Source organism: Ochotona curzoniae, unplaced genomic scaffold (assembly GCF_017591425.1).
Source record: "Ochotona curzoniae isolate NIBS_2020 unplaced genomic scaffold, NIBS_Ocur_1.0 contig_883, whole genome shotgun sequence".
NCBI lineage: Eukaryota > Metazoa > Chordata > Mammalia > Lagomorpha > Ochotonidae > Ochotona > Ochotona curzoniae.
In genome coordinates, this window is record NW_024466599.1 from 43,808,048 (window position 1) to 43,825,420 (window position 17,373).

The 17,373-nt window shown below is 39.0% G+C and overlaps 1 protein-coding gene across 2 annotated transcripts in view; it reads right to left on the reverse strand.

Moving 5' to 3' along the window:
* The window catches only part of SANBR (SANT and BTB domain regulator of CSR), a 55,170-nt gene that overhangs the window by 22,769 nt on the left and 15,028 nt on the right, over window positions 1-17,373 (reverse strand). For both annotated transcript variants that reach the window (XM_040994046.1, XM_040994048.1), the window contains 7 exons: window positions 17,049-17,235; window positions 14,596-14,689; window positions 11,631-11,869; window positions 7,913-7,971; window positions 4,569-4,729; window positions 601-687; window positions 381-491 (listed from right to left, as the gene is read on the reverse strand). In XM_040994046.1, the coding sequence (XP_040849980.1) occupies window positions 381-491; window positions 601-687; window positions 4,569-4,729; window positions 7,913-7,971; window positions 11,631-11,869; window positions 14,596-14,689; window positions 17,049-17,235 (938 nt within the window). The remainder of the gene's footprint in view (window positions 1-380; window positions 492-600; window positions 688-4,568; window positions 4,730-7,912; window positions 7,972-11,630; window positions 11,870-14,595; window positions 14,690-17,048; window positions 17,236-17,373) is intronic.

Sequence of the window (17,373 nt, forward strand, 5' to 3'; positions counted from 1 at the left end):
CATTAAACAGCTGTATTTTATTTTATTTTATCTTATCTTACTTTTAAATTTTTTATTAGAAAGTCAGATTCACAGAGAGGAGAGACAAAGATCTCCCATCTGCTGGTTCACTCCCCAAGTAACTACAGAGGCTGGAGCTGAGCCGATCCGAAGCCAGGAGCCAGGTGCTTCTTCTGGGTATCCCAAGTGGATACAGGGTCTCAAGGCCTTGGGTCATCCTCCACTGCTCTCCCATGCCACAAGCAGGGAGCTGGAAGGGAAGTGGAACAGCCAGGACACAAATCGGCGCCTACATGGGATCCTGGGCATGCAAAGTGAGGACTTTATCCACTAAGGTACTGCACCAAGCCCAAACAATTGTATTTTAATCTTTGCCACACCTTATGTGAATATAGATGATATTTCCATGTTGATCCACATTGATTTTTCCAGGAATGCAAGGAATTCTCCTTTCTGTTTCTTTTGTTAAAAGTTTCTTGCATAAACAGCATCTATAATTCAAAGAAGATACAAAAAATCCAAGCAGAAAATTTTACATGAGGTAAATTAAAAAATACAGCTGCTTTATAGACCATGACAGAGGCGACACACACTTCGTACCTGTATAAGGTCGCTGCATTACTCCGAGAATCTGGATTCAAGCACTCAGGATCAAATAGTCTTTCGATCTTCTTACAGAAGAGCTTACTATTAAGAACAAAGAACCAATAAATTAGTTTTCTATGTGTACTTTTGCTAAACTTACTTCATAGTGAAGAAAACAAACACTGACCTATTTGTACAAGATAAATGAACCCTGCGAGAGACAGACTTTTCTCTTGGAGTTTATAATACATTTCTGATGTTCTAAGGAAACGTATTTCTACCAGAAACATTACTGACAAATATCTGCCTTTTCCTCAGTTCTTCAACTTTCATACTCACAAAGATTTTGAGAATTCAGCAATCTCGTGCTATCAGAAACAAGGTATGTGATCTTGACCCTCTTATTTACAGTCTCTGAACCCTCTTTTCTTTATAAAATATGACTGATGATACAAGGATTAAATGATGTGCTTCTAGGGACTGCCAGGCATAATGCTAAGCACTCAATAAATGTCAACTACACTATGATGCATATGACTAACAGGACTGAATTTTAAGCCTTAGATATATACACTATTAATTCCAAATGTATATCCTGTCTTCACTATTCCTAGATATTTTCTGCTATTAAAGGCCAAATCTGGATGTAGGCATCTATTCTTATTTTCTAGTGTTAAGCACTTGGATACTTCCTTTCTGTCTCATTCTCGTTACTGGCTAAATTCTTAGATAACCTCTATATTATCAGTATCTTCCTCCAGTGGATCATTCTGATCAGCATATAAAAATAATCTAGGGCCCGGCGTGGTGGAGCAAGTGGTTAAGGTCCTCACCTTGCACGCCTGGGATCCCATATGGGCGCCGGTTCTAGTCCCGGCAGCCCCGCTTCCCTTCCAGCTCCCTGCTTGTGGCCCGAGAAAGCAGTCGAGGACGGCCCAAGGCTTTGGGACCCTGCACCTGCGTGGGAGACCCAGAAGAGGCTCCTGGCTTTGGATCAGCATAGCATCGGCCGTTGCGCTCACTTGGGGAGTGAATCATCGGACGGAAGATCTTCCTCTCTGTCTCTCCTCTCTGTATATCTGCCTTTCCAATAAGAAAATAATAAAAATAAATCTTAAAAAAATAATCTAGTACCACCCTCCTTTTTTTCTAAAAAACATTATTATGATGAGAGGGACAGACCAAGATCTTCCATCAGACATATCACTCCCCAGATGATTACCATAATTACAGGGCCAAGCCAAACTAAACACTTCCTACAACTCCAACAGAGTCTGCCATGTTGGTGGCAGGGGTCCAAGCACTTGGGCCATCTTCTGCTGCTCAGGCACATTAGCAGCACACGAGATTCAAAGTGGAGCAGCTGGAACTTGAATCAGCACTCATATGGGATGCTAACCTTACAAGCAGTGGTTATCTCACTGTGCCCTGTCAGTACCATTGTAACTCTATTTAAAAAATCTCTTGAACCTGCCTACTTCCAATAGTGACTGCTGAAAGTTTTAGTAGATTAAGCATCTGAAAAAATGTCTACCAAATGCCAATTGGTTGTATTTCTGTCCCTATTATTCCACATACTTGGTCACCAAATGGTTTTTCTTCCTTGGAAATTCTCTTCCCTTGGCTTTCCTTTCTACTTCTAGCTTCTCCTCCTCAGGTCTCTCAAAAGCTGCTTCTCTGCTGAGCCTCTAATTTGGTAGCCTTTATCAATACTTTCTTGCTTACAATTTGAAGATGAAATAAGACCAGCAAATTAGCATCAAAAACTAAATGTCTAGGAATAAATACACCAAAAACTGTAAAATACTACTGAAAAAATTGGGGGCTAGCATTGTGGTGTAGTGGGTTAAATCATTACCTACGATACAGGCATCCCATACAGGTGCCAACTCAAGTCCTGACTTCCACTTCTGATCCAGATCCCTGTTAATGCACCTGGAAAAGCAGCAGCAGATGGCCCAAGTCTTTAAGTCCTTGTACCCATGTGGGAGACCGGATGAAGCTCCTGGCTTCAGCCTTACTCAGCATTGACCACTATGCCTATCTGGAGAATCCATCAGCACATGGGAAAGCTCTCATTTCTCTCTCTCTCTAACTCTTTAATTTTTAAAAATTAAAGAATAGGGGCAGGCAGTATGCTGCAGCAGGTTAGGCTACCACCTGTGTGATACCAGCTCCCTACACGAGGGCTCATTTTGAGTTAAACTAGCTGTTCTACTTTCATTTCAGCTCCATACTAATGCACCTGAGAAAGGAGAAGCCTGAAGGCCTGGGTCCTTGTCTCTCACATGGGTTCCCCAGACGGGAGTTCCAGGCTCCTGGCTTTGCCTGAGGACCTGGTGATCAAGGTCATCTGGGGAGTAAACAAGCATTTGAGAGATCTCCCTCTCTTGCCTGTGCCTCTCTCTCACTTGTTATCTCTCTCTCTCTCTTCACTTCTTTGCAACACTTTGAAACAAATCTTCAAAATGTTTCAATATTCAAATAAATGGAGGGATATATTCTATTGGTTGAATACTTAAACATTAAGATGTTAAGGTTTACTAAATTAACCTACATGTTCAGTATTAAGCCCAAATTTCCATAAATTTGTGGCTGAGAAAGAAAAAAGAGAGGCCAATTGTTAAGATTTTTGTAAAAACACGGGTGTTCACTCTAGTGCTTAAGACACCTACATTCCACACTGGAGTACCTGGGTTCTGTTCCCAGGCCTGGCCTTGGACTCCAGCTTCCTGTGAAGGGGATCCTGGGAGAAAGCAGTGAAGATCAAGCAGCTGGGTTCCTGCCATCTACATGGGAAAACCAGATCGAGTTCCTAGCTCCCAAATTTGGGGTTCAGCCCTAGGTGTTGTGGGTATTTTGAAGGTTAATCAATATACAGGAGCGCTGTTGCTCTACTTTGCAAAGAAACATTTTTTTGTTAAAAATTCCTTAAATTCACATGAAATGTGAAACACATAGAATGGTCAAGGCAGCAATCTTGAGAGAATGCAAGCCTACGGAAAATTTTCACATAAAATGATTTTTATTACTGATAAAAGAACAGACAAATCAACAGAAAAAATATAGGAACTGCAGTAATGGAGGTTGCATTTGATTTACAGTGAAGGAGACACTGAAGTTTAGTGGGAAAGCAGTTGTTTTCTGAATATATTCATGTCATGTTGTGCTAACTAGATATCTACTTGAAGGAAAAAAATGAATGTTGATCCCTACCTCATACCACATAAACATATTCACTAGACACAAACAGCAATTTTGAAAGAAGAGTACAATAGCATTACCACCTTAAGGTAGGTAAAGAGTTCTCACCCAGGATGTAAGAAAAGCTGATCGTGGTTTGCCCTAGGAAATGTCATCTAACTCATTTAGTTTCAGGTTTCAAACCTCATCTACTCTAAATTTTCTGTGTTTTGCTTTGATCTCTGTGATAAATGAAGGTGAATACATATATCTACCTGTGATCCACCTGGATGTCCAACAAGTTTATTAAATAATTTCAAAACACCCAAATTCATCTCTTAGTTTTCTACACTCCACCCTTTTCCACCCCATCTTTGTTTTCTCCATTAATGACAACACCTCAACTCAGTTGCTCAAGCAGAAAATCTAGGAAGTATCTTGGAGTACTCTCTCTCTTCTCACATGATTTCACTCACAAATTTGTCAAATCTTTCTAATAATACAACCTGAATTCATCTACTTTTTCATTTCCTCTGCTTCTACCCTAGTGCAAATGCTTTAATTTATCACAAGATCACAAAAGCCTCCTAACAGATGTCTTTCTTTTTAAATATCTTTTAAGTCTATTCTTCACACAGAAATCAAAATGATCTCTTAAAAGCACATATCAAATCACATTATGTATCCTATTTGTTATCCCCAAACAATGCTCAAATGATACAATTATGTTAACCTCATATCAGTAGTCCTTTCTATATCAAAGCCACTCTGCAGGTTTAAAATTAAATTTTAAAAGTTACCTCCTAAATTTATCTTTTTTGTCCTTTAAATCATCAATTTCATTGTGTGTGAACAAATCGGCTATACGTGTAAGAAGATTTGCATTGATACAGTTCATGTTGCATGGGGTAGCTACTATAGCGTTCATATTTTTGTGGCAATATTGAATACACTGTTCAACCTATAAAACAGAAAACAAAATAAATGTTGCAAACAGTAGCACAAAGGACAAGGCCATAGCATTACTTTCAAACATGAAATTTGTTATAAGTCTAATCCAAGTATTGCTAGGTACTAGGTACTAACAGAGCTTGACCTATTTGGGTTAATCTACCGTCCAAAGTGGTCTCAGCTGCTTTATTTTGTGAAAACACGTATCTAGAAAAAAATATTTCAACCTTTTTTAAAACAACAATTTGGGTTAGCATTGTGCACAATGGGATAAGGTACTGCATATGAGGTCTGCACCCCATTAGTGCCAGTTTCAGACCTGGCTGCTCTACTTTCTGCCCAACTCCCTGTCGACGTGTTTGGGAAAGTAGCAGAAGATGGCTCAAGTACTTGAGCCTCAGAGAGATATGGATGTACAGTGAGAGATATGGATGTAATTCAAGGTTCCTGACTTCAATATGGCCCAGCCCTGACCCTAATAGCCATTAGGAAAGTGAAACAGTGGATGTAAGATTTTTTTATCTCAAGCCAGGTGGGGTAGCCTAGGGGCTAAAACTCTCGCCTTATATGTGCTGGAATCCCATGTGGGCACCAGTTCTAATCCCAGCCACCCCGCTTTCCATCCAGCTCCCTGCTGTGGCTTGGGAAAGCAATAGAGGATGGCCCAAAGCCCTGGGGCCCTGTACCTGCGTGGGAGACCTGGAAGAAGATCCTGGGCTCCTGGCTTCAGACTGGCTCAGCTCCAACTGTTATGCTCACTTGGGGAGTGAATCATGGGATGGAAGATCTCCTCAGGAGGAGAGACAAAGAGGAAGATCTTCTGTCTGATGATTCACTCCCCAAGTGACCGCAATGGCCAGTGCTGTGCTGATCTGAAGCCAGGAGTCAGGAAACTCCTCCAGGTCTCCCACACAGGTGCAGGATCACAAGGTTTTCGGCTGTTCTTGACTGCTTTCCCAGGCCACAAGCAGGGAGCTGGATGGGAAGTGGGGCTGCCAAGATTAGAACTGGTGCCCATATGGGATCCCGGAGCGTTCAAGGCGAGGACTTTAGCCGCTAGATCATGGCACCGGGCCCATAAATAAATCTTAAAAATATTTTTGATCTCTATAACTCTGCCTTTCAAATAAATAGTCTCTTCAAAGTATGTAACAATGTATCTTTCATAATTGTGACAGATACAAATTTTAGTCTATATACTTAAGTGCATAGGATAGGTGACTTCCTATAATTAAACTGTTACAATTTCTCTGGCTAACACAAACAAAATTTTAGTCAGCTAAGGGCTGTCTCAGTTTTATTGGGTTTTCTCTTTGTTTCCTTACTCTCTCCAAACTGAGATGTATTTACTTACTTAGGTCACGTATTCTTTCAAATATTTTACTGTTAGCATTAAAATTACTTTTGAGGTCTTAGATTTTAAAACTCACAGGTAAGGACTCTCTCCGTTTCTGTTTTTTCTTCTGTAGCCATTCCCTGTACCAGGGTGGCTAAATAAGAGAGGTTAGGAAGAGAAAAGAATGTAGGGAATTAGAAAAACTCCAAATAACAAAATTTTAAAAGTTTCCTGGGCTGGATGTGTTGGTGCAGCGAGCTAATCCTCTGCCTGTAGCAATGGCATCCTATGAGCACAGGTTTTAGTCTAGTTGCTCCACTTCTGATCTGGCTCCCTGCTAATGGCCTGGGAAAATAGTGGAGGAAGGCCCAAGGCCTTGTGTCTCTGTGATCCTGTGAGAGAACTAAAAGAAGTTCCTAGCTCCCAGTTTCCTACCGGCACGACTCTGGTCATTGCAGTCATTTGAGGAGTGAACCAGTGGACGGGATATCCCCCCCCTCTTTCTCCAACTCTTTCAAATAAAACATACAAGTGAAAACAAAACAAAACAAAAACAAACCTTCCTATCTGCCAATTCAGCAAAGAAGCATTCTGCCCTGTGGAATTTTACCAGGAACTAAAAGCAAATATTTAAGTACTAACCACAAAAATCATATCAAATAATGTGAATGGTAAAGAAATTAAAAAGAAAAATAAATATGTTTAATGTCAGAGCTTGAAATATATATATCTATATTACACTTTTATGTTTTGTCAATTGCACTTAAGCAATAGACATGTAATTCTGTGATACACAAAATTATATACATAGTTAGGCATCTGTTCTTGGTTTGCTGAACCATAAATGAAAGCTACATAAAATGCCTGAAGAAACTACTTAAATGGCAAATAAAATATATTACCATCAATTTTAATTTAGTTTGGCTATAGGGAAAAACCTCTTTTGGGGTCAAGTTTATTCTGTATACTCTGAACACTGCTTGCTTTCCGGGCATAACAAATAATACATACAACTACACTAGTCTCAACTCCTTACCAACAAAACAAAGTACCCCAAACATCTGAAATTTATTCTAATGAAATTATATTCTTGAATTAACAACCAATCTAGGAAGATGTTTTAGAACTTCCTAGATACTTCAAGAGTAAAATATAGTGAACAAAAGAAAATCATTTTTTTGTAAAAAGGATTTAAAAATTTTTATTGGAAAGTCAGATAAACAGAGAGGAGGAGATACAGAAGGGAAGATCTTCTGTCTCTTGATTCATTCCCCAAGTGGCCACAATGGTTGGAGCTGAGCCGATCTAAAGCCAGGGGCCGGGAGCCTCCTCTGAGTTTCCTACACGCGTGCAGGGTCCCAAGGCTTTGGGCCGTCTTGACTGCTTTCCCAGGCTACAAGCAGGGAGCTGATGTGAAGCAGAGCTGCTAGAATTAGAACTGACGCCCATACGCAATCCTGGTGCATGCAAGGCAAAGACTTTAGCTACTAGGCTATCGTGACAGGCCCAAGAACATAATTTTTAATCAATACGTATTAATTGTGGATGAGTGGCCTAGAGGCTAAATTGCCAGTTGGAAAGCTCACAAACCATGCTGCAGTGTCTGGGTTAAGTACTGGCTTTGCTTCCAATTCTAATTTTTGCTAATGAGCATCGTGGGAAGCAGCAAGAGATGGTTCAAGTAAATGGGTCCCTGTCGTCCACATGGTAGACCCCGACTGGGTTCCCAGCTCCTGGTTTTACCAGTGTGGCTCAGCTCTAGCCATTGCAGACACCTGGGGAGCGAACCCATGGAGAGGAGTGCTCCCCGCCTCTCTGTCTCTCAAAATAAATAAATGAAATTAAAGAAATACTTACCAATGAATCCATTTTCAAAAACTCTGAAGAAATAAGAATTGAAATGATATTTCCTGGTTCTAGAGAAAAGAGAAAAGAAAATAAAAATCCTCTTTTTATTTGTAACTCGGTTACCTCAGAGCAGGTTCCCCATCTTGAAGATTATGTATTTTAATAAGGACAATTTCAAATAAACTTATTACAATTCACAGATACAAAAAAGAAAACTCAACCTCATATCTAAGAATGTAAAGAATATTCTTAGTAAATCTGCCCTAAAGTTGGGTTCGTATTGAGTAACAGGACCTGAACTAAAGACATGGAAAAGTCAGAGTAAGGAAATCTGAAAAATGATTAATGAGCACACTTGTAAGTGAAGTAATTTTATAAAACATCTTGAGCCTGGCGCAGTAGCATAGTGATAAAGTGCTTGCCTTGCATGTGCTGGGATCCCATATGGGTGCCAGTTTGCATTCCAGTTGCCCCACTTTCCATTTAGCTCTGTGCTTGTGGCCTGGGAAAGCAGTAGAGGATGGCCCACTTCCCCTTGTGGGAGACCTGGAAGAGGCTCTTGGCTCCGGATCAGCTCAGCTCCTGCAGTTGCTGCCACTTGGGGAGCAAATCAGCAGACAGAAGATCTTTGTCTCTCCTTATCTCTGTAAATCATTTGACTTTCCAATAAAAATAAACATTAAAAAAAATAAACTAAAAAGAGCTCATTGTTTGCTACTAAACAAATAATTTTTAAAAATTCTGAAAATAACAAAATTCTGAAAATTAACTTTTTCTGCTGCTAAAGTGTGAGACTTCAGGTACACAGAGAAGGAAAGAGAGTGACAGCTGACAACAGTAGTTTAAGTAAACCAGTCATTTCCCATGAGGCATATTTAAGAAAAATAAAAAACTATAATATTCTACTTTTATAGTATAATAAAAATTCTTCTAAATTCTTAATACTAGCAATTTTTCCTATAGTAAGAAGATAATGTTTAAGATAAATAATTCCAATGTTATTCTACTGAGCAATTCTAGACGAAATCTTCTGAAGTAGGAACAGTGAAGGGAAAAGAGTAGATGATAGAAAAGCTCTTAATGAAACTGCTATATACCTCATACCAGTTAAGAATCAATGACCAGACTACAACACAATTAAATGAAGCATTGTGGTAGTTTTCTGGTTAGGATAAGGATTGCTTTTATAAAAGTTCACATTTGCAGGCCAATGGTATAAAGCCAAAGTTAACAGAATGACAAATCTTAAAAAGGTCGGGGGAAGAGAGAGAGAGAGAGAGGGAGGGGACATCGTGGTACAATGGCTTAAGCTACTGTACCTTTTGGGATGGCTTGTCTCATATCAGAGTATTGGTTCGAATTCTGGCTATTCTACTTTTGATCTGGCTTCTTACTAATATACCTGGCAAAACAGCAGATGTCAAAGTACTTGGGCACTTGCCATCCACGTGGGAGACCCAGATGGGAGGCCCAAATGGCAGACCCTTGGCTCAGCCCTGGCTGTGTGGGCATTTGTCTCTTCCTCTGTCTCTCTTACACATAAATAAATTAAAAACAAACAAAAAAATAAAACATGATAACTAGCTGGGTTCCATTTATTTTACATTTACTACACTCATAAATGCCATATCAAAAATATATGTTCTTACTATGTCAATTAATTCCATAATGTTGTATATCGATGCTGAGGTTTTGTTGGGGCTTTTAACTGACCGGAACTTTACTCTATTAGCTCTACCTTCAGACCAGAGAAGGTCTCCCCAAGAGGCCACTGAACTTATCTGGACAATAAGATGCTGAACTTTATGCTAGGTATATGCTTGCAATGAAGGAATCTCAACTGAACTTGAACTGTGGTTATGCAGCAAGGTGGAGGAATCCACTATGGGGGGAGGGGTATGGGAGGGGTGGGGGGAATCCCCAGTGCCTATAAAACTGTATCACATAATACAATGTTAATAACAATTAAAAAAATATATATATATGTTCTTTTGACTTACATTCACTGATTTGTTATTTCACATACATGCATAGCTGCATTAGTTTGATAAAAATTTTGATTTAGCCATCTTGTAATTTTTCTTTAAGGTTCACTAGGAATATTTTCTATTAATTTGGCTACTAGAATATAATAAGTTATAAACTTTCCTGAAAAACTTTCATATCAGTATTGATATATTTACTAGAAAGAGTTAAATGTTTTTGTATTCCTGGAAATACCAACTCCATTGCACTAAAATATTTATTAAGCAACAAGTATCACTTTTAGTGCAAGCCTCTGTACACTAAGACTTAGCAATTATTCTTGTTACAGTTTAGAACACTGATTCTCAAACTTCAGTCTCAGGACACCCAAAGCACTTCTTTGATGTGAGTTATTCCAATCATTATTTATACTATTACAAACCAAAAACATAAAAAAAAAAAACTTTAATATTCTTTCATTTTAAAAGAATATTCCTAATCCTCTTGCATGTTGACCATTTTTTAATAACAAATGTATTTTCCAATATAAAAGCAAGGTAGAATATTATTGACATTTTTTGTAAACTTCTTCAATCTCTGACCTAAAAGACAGCTAGATCCTGTCTCAGCATTCAATTTTTGAGTAGCCTTCTTTGATGTTATTCCAAGACTGAATAAGATTGAACAAGTAGGCAGTTGCAATGGCTTCTTAAATCACAGCAGTGAAGTTATCCTGCTTTGTTAACATCAAAACCCATCTTGTACTTTCAATGGCTTTTAAATTCATGCATGAAAACATCAAGCACTGGTCATTTGGAAAACATTGGTCCATTAAGTAATGAGGATCTCCAAAATGTTGAAACATTTCCTTGTCTCACTCTCATTCTCTCTCTCTCTCTCTCTCTCTCTCTCTCTCTCTCTCTCTCTCTCACATACACACACACACACACACACACACACACGTCACATTTGTTAATACGACCACCAATCTCAGTAGAAAAGTCTGTGTTATGATGATCTCGGAAGCAGGTAAGCTTTCTGAATTCTCATTCCTCATCTGAAACCAAAATCATCAGTAGTTTCCACTTAAGTGACAAGTTCATCTTCAAGAAAATGTCTAAAAAAGCATAATTTCTCTTTAGTGAGAAACGTTTTCAATTTCTGAAAACTTGGCTGGGTTAGTCCATGATTGAAACAATTCCTCCAAACAACCATGGTATAATGGTGCACAGTGAAGTGAGTTCCCCGTCATCACAAAGAGTGTTATCAGAGATGCATATCCAAGGGTCAAGGTTTAATAAAACCAGTAACTTATTACTGCTTCATCAACAACATTCTTAAGTGAAGCTGTACTTTTCTCCCTCTCTCTCTTTTTTTCCCTTTTTAACTATGAGTACTTTGTGCTGAAGAATACAATGCCTCTAGTTTGGTCCTCTGCCTTCATCTGGGGGAAAGCTCCAACAGTTTCACTCATTGTTTCTGCACCATCTGAACATCTTGAAATGATTCATCAAATTGCCTTCACCTGTTGACTGTCTAAAAAGGGTCTCCAGGGCCTCTGTGGCCCCTTTACTACTTGTTGAGGACTGCCAATGTAGTATATTTATAATTGCATTGATAGACCAGTTTCTTTAAAGACTGTTACTGATATGTACATAAATACTAAGGCTCCAGCAGTTTTCTATATTCCACTTGTGGGCTGATATAACTACTGGGTGGCACACAGCTTTCACTACAAAATAAGCAACAGATAGTCTTTTACCTAAGGCAGGCATTTCACAGTCTTTGTTCTCTTCAGTGTTCCTTTTAACATATTTTATCAACCAGTTGAAAATGTGAACATCACAATGAACTGAAATATCCACTTCTTCCCAGCGCTGGGCATCCATAGAAAAATATTCTGCAAAGTACTTCATTTCAGATATCAAAAGATCTCGTGGGCAAATAAAATCTTCTTTCAAATTTTTTGCTTCATCACATACATGGATAACCACGTTTGGCCTTCATAAAAAATGTTACACAGAAATGAAATTATTAAGAGCTTTAGTCAAGAATATAAACACTTAGTGTAGTAGTAAGAAGTTTTTGAAGATTTAGATCACAAATGAGTTTTACAGGACTTCATATTCAGAACTTTTCAAAATACTGTAGCAACCTGAACCCATCTAATATCACGACTAATTTTAGTATCCTAGTAACATAAAACTACTTTTACTAAAGGACTAATTTTCAGTTTAAATTTAGTTTAATTATATATTAACTTAACATTTATAAAAACAATGACAATTAGCCAAGAAAAATGAATATATTCTAATTTTTGTAAGGAACATAAAATTGTACTTCTAATTAGGCGATTATGAATATGAGAGGAAAATTATAATTAATTAGCTACCACATTTTCATACTTGGAAAAAAAAAAGAAAAACTGTATATGAAAGAATTCTATTAAAACTTAGCATGGGGTCCAGCATGATGGTTCAGTGGCTAAATCCCTGCTTTGCAAGTACCAGGGTCCCATATGAGCGTCGATACTGGCTGCTCCACTTCCCATCCTATCCTGCCTATGGCCTGGGAAAGCAGTGGAGGATGGTCCAAAGCCTTCGGGACACTGTACCAGTGGTGTTAAACCCAGAAGAAATGCCTGGCTCCTGGCTTTAGATAAGTTCAACTCCGGCCCTTGCAGACACTTGGGGAGTGAACCAGTAGATGGAAAATATTTCTCTACCTCTCATCCTGTAAATCTGCCTTTTCAATAAAAATAAATACATCTTTTTAAAAAATCACGGCTTAGTTTTCATTGGAATACATTTTGCTTTTAGGTTTATATAAAATAAATAAAAATTTAAAAATATACTTCAGAGAAACCTTAGGACAATAATGTATTTACATATTTTAAAATAATTTCAGAACAAGTTCAGATGATGCATCAAAAACTTGTCTTCAAAAATTATACACTACTGGGCCCGGCGTGATGGCCTAGTAGCTAAAACCCTCGCCTTGAACGTGCCGGGGCTCCCATATGGGCGCCGGTTCTAATCCCGACAGCCCCGCTTCCCATCCAGCTCCCTGCTTGTGGCCTGGGAAAGCAGTCGAGGATGGCTCGAAGCCTTGTGATCCTGCTCCTGTGTGGGAGACCTGGAGGAAGTTCCTGGCTCCTGGCTTTGGAACAGCACAGCACCAGCTGTTGCAGTTACTTGGGGAGTGAATCACTGGACAGAAGATCTTCCTGTCTCTCTGACTTTGCAATAAAAATAAATAAATCTTTAAAAAAATTATACACTGCTTGAATTTACTTTGAAAATTGTATCACGTCATGCCTGGCACAGTAGCCTAGTGGCTAAAGTTGTCACCTTGCAGGAGCCGGGATCCCATACGGGTATTCTAATCCCTGCAGCCCTGCTTCCCATCCAGCTCCCTGCTTGTGGCCTGGGAAAGCAATTGAGGATGTCTCAAAGCTTTGGGACCCTGCACCGACGTGGGAGACCTGGAAGAGGTTCTGGGATCCTGGCTTCAGATCAGTGCAGCTCTGGCAATTGGGCCATTTGGGGAGGGAATCAATGGATGAAAGAACTTTTTATAATAATTTTAGAAAACCATATCAATTCAAAAAGAATCATCAGCATGAACCCCATCACCTTCGTGTTATAACAAAAGGGAAAGAATAAACAGACACACACTAGCCTACAGTATGAATGTGCGGTGTTTTAACTGTATTTCACAAATGTCTAGTAAATATACTTGAAATACTAGGGTACCAGAAAAATTCAAATGACTTCACAAACTATTCTTCACAAGAAATTATGGTCAAAATATAAACAGGTAATACTGATTTAACAAAACAAAATTTCTACGGCTTTTTGGGCAATATGAAATTATTAGGTAAGTTCAGTAAAAATAAATCACCTAGCAAATTTTAGTGCCACATGAATCTGCCAGTTAAAAATCACCAAACCACACATTTTAAAAAGGTAAACTTTTTTTGTTATGGCACAGTATACCAATATACATGATATAAAATTTGTCACTTTAACTAGTTTTATGTGTAGAGTTCAAGACACTTAGTTATACCTCAATCATTAACACTCACTGCCTTCAGAGTTTCTCAAAAGGGTACATTGTATGATATGGGAATGATGTATTAGCAAAGCTACTATTAAAAAGACTGTTACAAGTAAAGGCACACAAAGGAAGTGTAAGGGATGATGAAAATGTTCCGTCCCTTGATCTGGGTGATGGTTTTATGGTATACTCATCTGTCAAAACTCATCAAAGCAAACACCTGTTCAAAATACACAAAAGCCAAAACAACATACCTAAAGACATATTCCAAGGTTTCAATAATGAGTAATTATACTTAAATAGTTTTAATGGTACATGTCTAGCTTCTTTAGTAAAACTGGAGAAATAAAAATTTGGGGGGAGATATTAAATTTCATTTTTCAAAGTTTTAATGTGCAGACATTACTTCTAGTACTGTCAAATATAAATTGAATTTGTAAAAATGTAAATGTATAGTCCAATTCAACAACAGCATGAGCAAGTCCTATGTTTAGATATTAAACAACTGTTTAAGTTCTACCTGTGAACTAAGATGATTTGAATTGCTTCAGCAACTGTATAATGTGAATTCCTACATTACGGTTACTTGTGTATATAATCATCAATAATATATCTTATAAAGTTGTTATGAATATTAAATCTTGTCTGGAGAACAACCAGTCTCCTACCCTTCAGATTCTTCAGTCTTTTCTCCACCAATATGAGTAGTACAATTTTCACTTTCAGAAGAACAGTTCCTTGTGGAAGCTATACTACGTCTTCCTTAAATACAGAAGACACACACACACACAAAAGAAAAAGAAAGAAAAGCAGGGGTGCTGGTTAGCATTTCCAGCTGAGAATCGGTTATCACGCATTAAATGATGATATTGTAAATGCATGGTCTCAAGATACTTAAAGGCATTTTTCTTACAATTTCTAGAAGTATATTGAAAAACAAAACTAAAATATGGATAAAATTACTAATGTTAGAAAGCAGATTTGAAAGACATTGAGGTGATATGTACAAAGCCAACTGCCACTGTCAGTTGAAGCTTTCAACTGTAATAAACAGCAGTTTAAAAAATATTAAATGAGAGGGGCCCAGCACTGTGAAACAGTAGGTTAGGTTGTCTCTTGCAGATGCCAGGACTTAAACGGGTGCTGGTTTGAGTCCTGGCTCTTCCACTTCTTTTTTTAAAGATTTATTTTTATTATTTTTTTATTGGAAAGGCAGATATACAGAGAGGAGAGACAGAGAGGAAGATCTTCCGTCCAATGATTCACTCCCCAAGTGAGCGCAACGGGCCGATACTATGCCGGTCCAAAGCCAGGAGCCTCTTCCGGGTCTCCCACGCGGGTGCACGTTCCCAAAGCTTTGGGCTGTCCTCTACTGCTTTCCCGGGCCACAGGCAGGGAGCTGGATGGGAAGCGGGGCTGCCAGGATAGAACCAGCACCCATATGGGATCCTGGACGTGCAAGGCAAGGACCTTAACCACTGCGCCACAGCGCCGGGCCCCTGGCTCTTCCACTTCTAATCCAGCTCCCTGCTAATATGCGTGCTAATATGCCTGGGAAGCCTGGGAAAATGGGCAATCTGGGAAAATGATCCAAGTACTTAGGCCTTTGCCACTCGAGTGGGACATCCAAAGTAGCTCTAGGCTCCCAGTTTTGGCCTTGACAAGCCCCAGTCTGAGTCATCTGAGTAATGAACCAGAGGATGGAAGGTCTGTACCTCATCTTTCTTTCTGTAACTCTATTTTAAATAATTAAGAAAAATATATATATTTTTAAAGATTTACTCATTTTCATTGGAAAGTCAGAATTACAGAGATGACAGAAATAAAGATCCTCCATCTGTTGGTTTATTCCCCAAGTGGCCACATCAGTCAGAGCTGAGCTGTCCTGAAGCCAGGAGCCAGCAGCCTCTCCTGGGTCTCCCATGTAATTGTAGGGTCCCATGGCTTTGGGCTGTCCTCCACTGCTTTCCCAGGCCACAAGCAGGGAACTGGAAGGGAAGTAGAGCAGCCAGGACATGAACCAGCACCCACATGGTATCCTGGTGCATATAAGGAATGGATTTTAGGCACTAGGTTATTTTGCTAGGCCCAAGGAAGAAGCATTTTTTAAAAAATTAAGAAAGGCAAGCTAGACTTTCTCAGTAAGAAAAAAATGAATGAAACACAACCCATACATTAAAATTCTTTCAAGAAGGAAAGGCCTTATGGTACTGTGGGTTAAGCTGCCACTTTAGATGCCCATGCATCATGTCTAAGTGCCTGGGATCAAGTTCTGCCTCATTTCCAGTCCAGCTTCCTGCTAATGCACCTAGAACCCAAGTATTTGAGTTTCTGCCACCCATGGAAGAGACCTGGATATGGGATTTCTCTCCTAGGCTCAGCTTGGCTCAGATCAGGCATTCAGGGATTCAAGAAGTAGACAGATCTCATTTTCCTTCTGTCGCTCTGCCTTGCATATATATACATTCCTAAATCGTCTAAAAAATTTATTTAAAATAAAAAATATTCTAAGTAAGTAATAAATGGAATAACCAGGACATTACACTGGCGTAAGAAATCTTTGTAATAATACACATCTTGCTTTGGTAATAGTGTTTGCTCTAGGGCCTAGCATGATGGCTCAATTAGCTAATCCTCGCCTTCAAGCACCAGGATTCTATACGGACACTGGTTCATGTTTCAGCTGCTCCACTTTCTATCCAGCTCCCTGCTTGTGGCCTCTGAAAGCAGCAGAGGATGGCCTGAAGCCATGGAACCTGCACCAACACGGGAGACCTGGAAGAAGCTACCGGCTCCTGGTTGGCTCAGCTCCAGTCATTGTGGCCTTTTGGGGAGTAAACAGCAGATGGAAGACTGTTCTGTCTCTCCTTCTCTCTGTAAATCTGTCTTTCCAATAAAAATACATAAGTAAATAAATAGTGTTTGACCTTATATTAACACTTCAAATGTTTTTAAAGTATAACAAAAATAAGTACAATTTTTTTAAATTCAGGAAGATTCAAATTCTAACAGATTTTTTTATTCATGTTATATTAACCTTTCAACAAAGAAAAGCTGAATTACATATGTAATTCTGTAGAAATTGCATAAGGATGAGTATTAATCTGTTCTCAAACTTTACCTGTTTTGGAAACTGCATCCTGACCAATGGCAGTGTCCTGAAAATCTGCCTGTGTGTCCAGAAGGGAGGATTTGATATAGGTGGCTAAAGTTTCAACAGGACTCTCTCCAGCAGCCATGAAGGGATTATACTGGTTGTCAACTGGTGAGTTTCCACTGCTCTTCAGTTCATCAAACCTTTTAGCACACTATAATCACACAAAACAAAACAAAAAAATGTAAGTACGGAGATTTTAAAATTTTTACTCTCTACATTTGAGCAGCAGCGAGCTACTCTCTATCAACAGATTCATTTCCCAAATGCCTGCAACAGCTCTGGTGGGGCA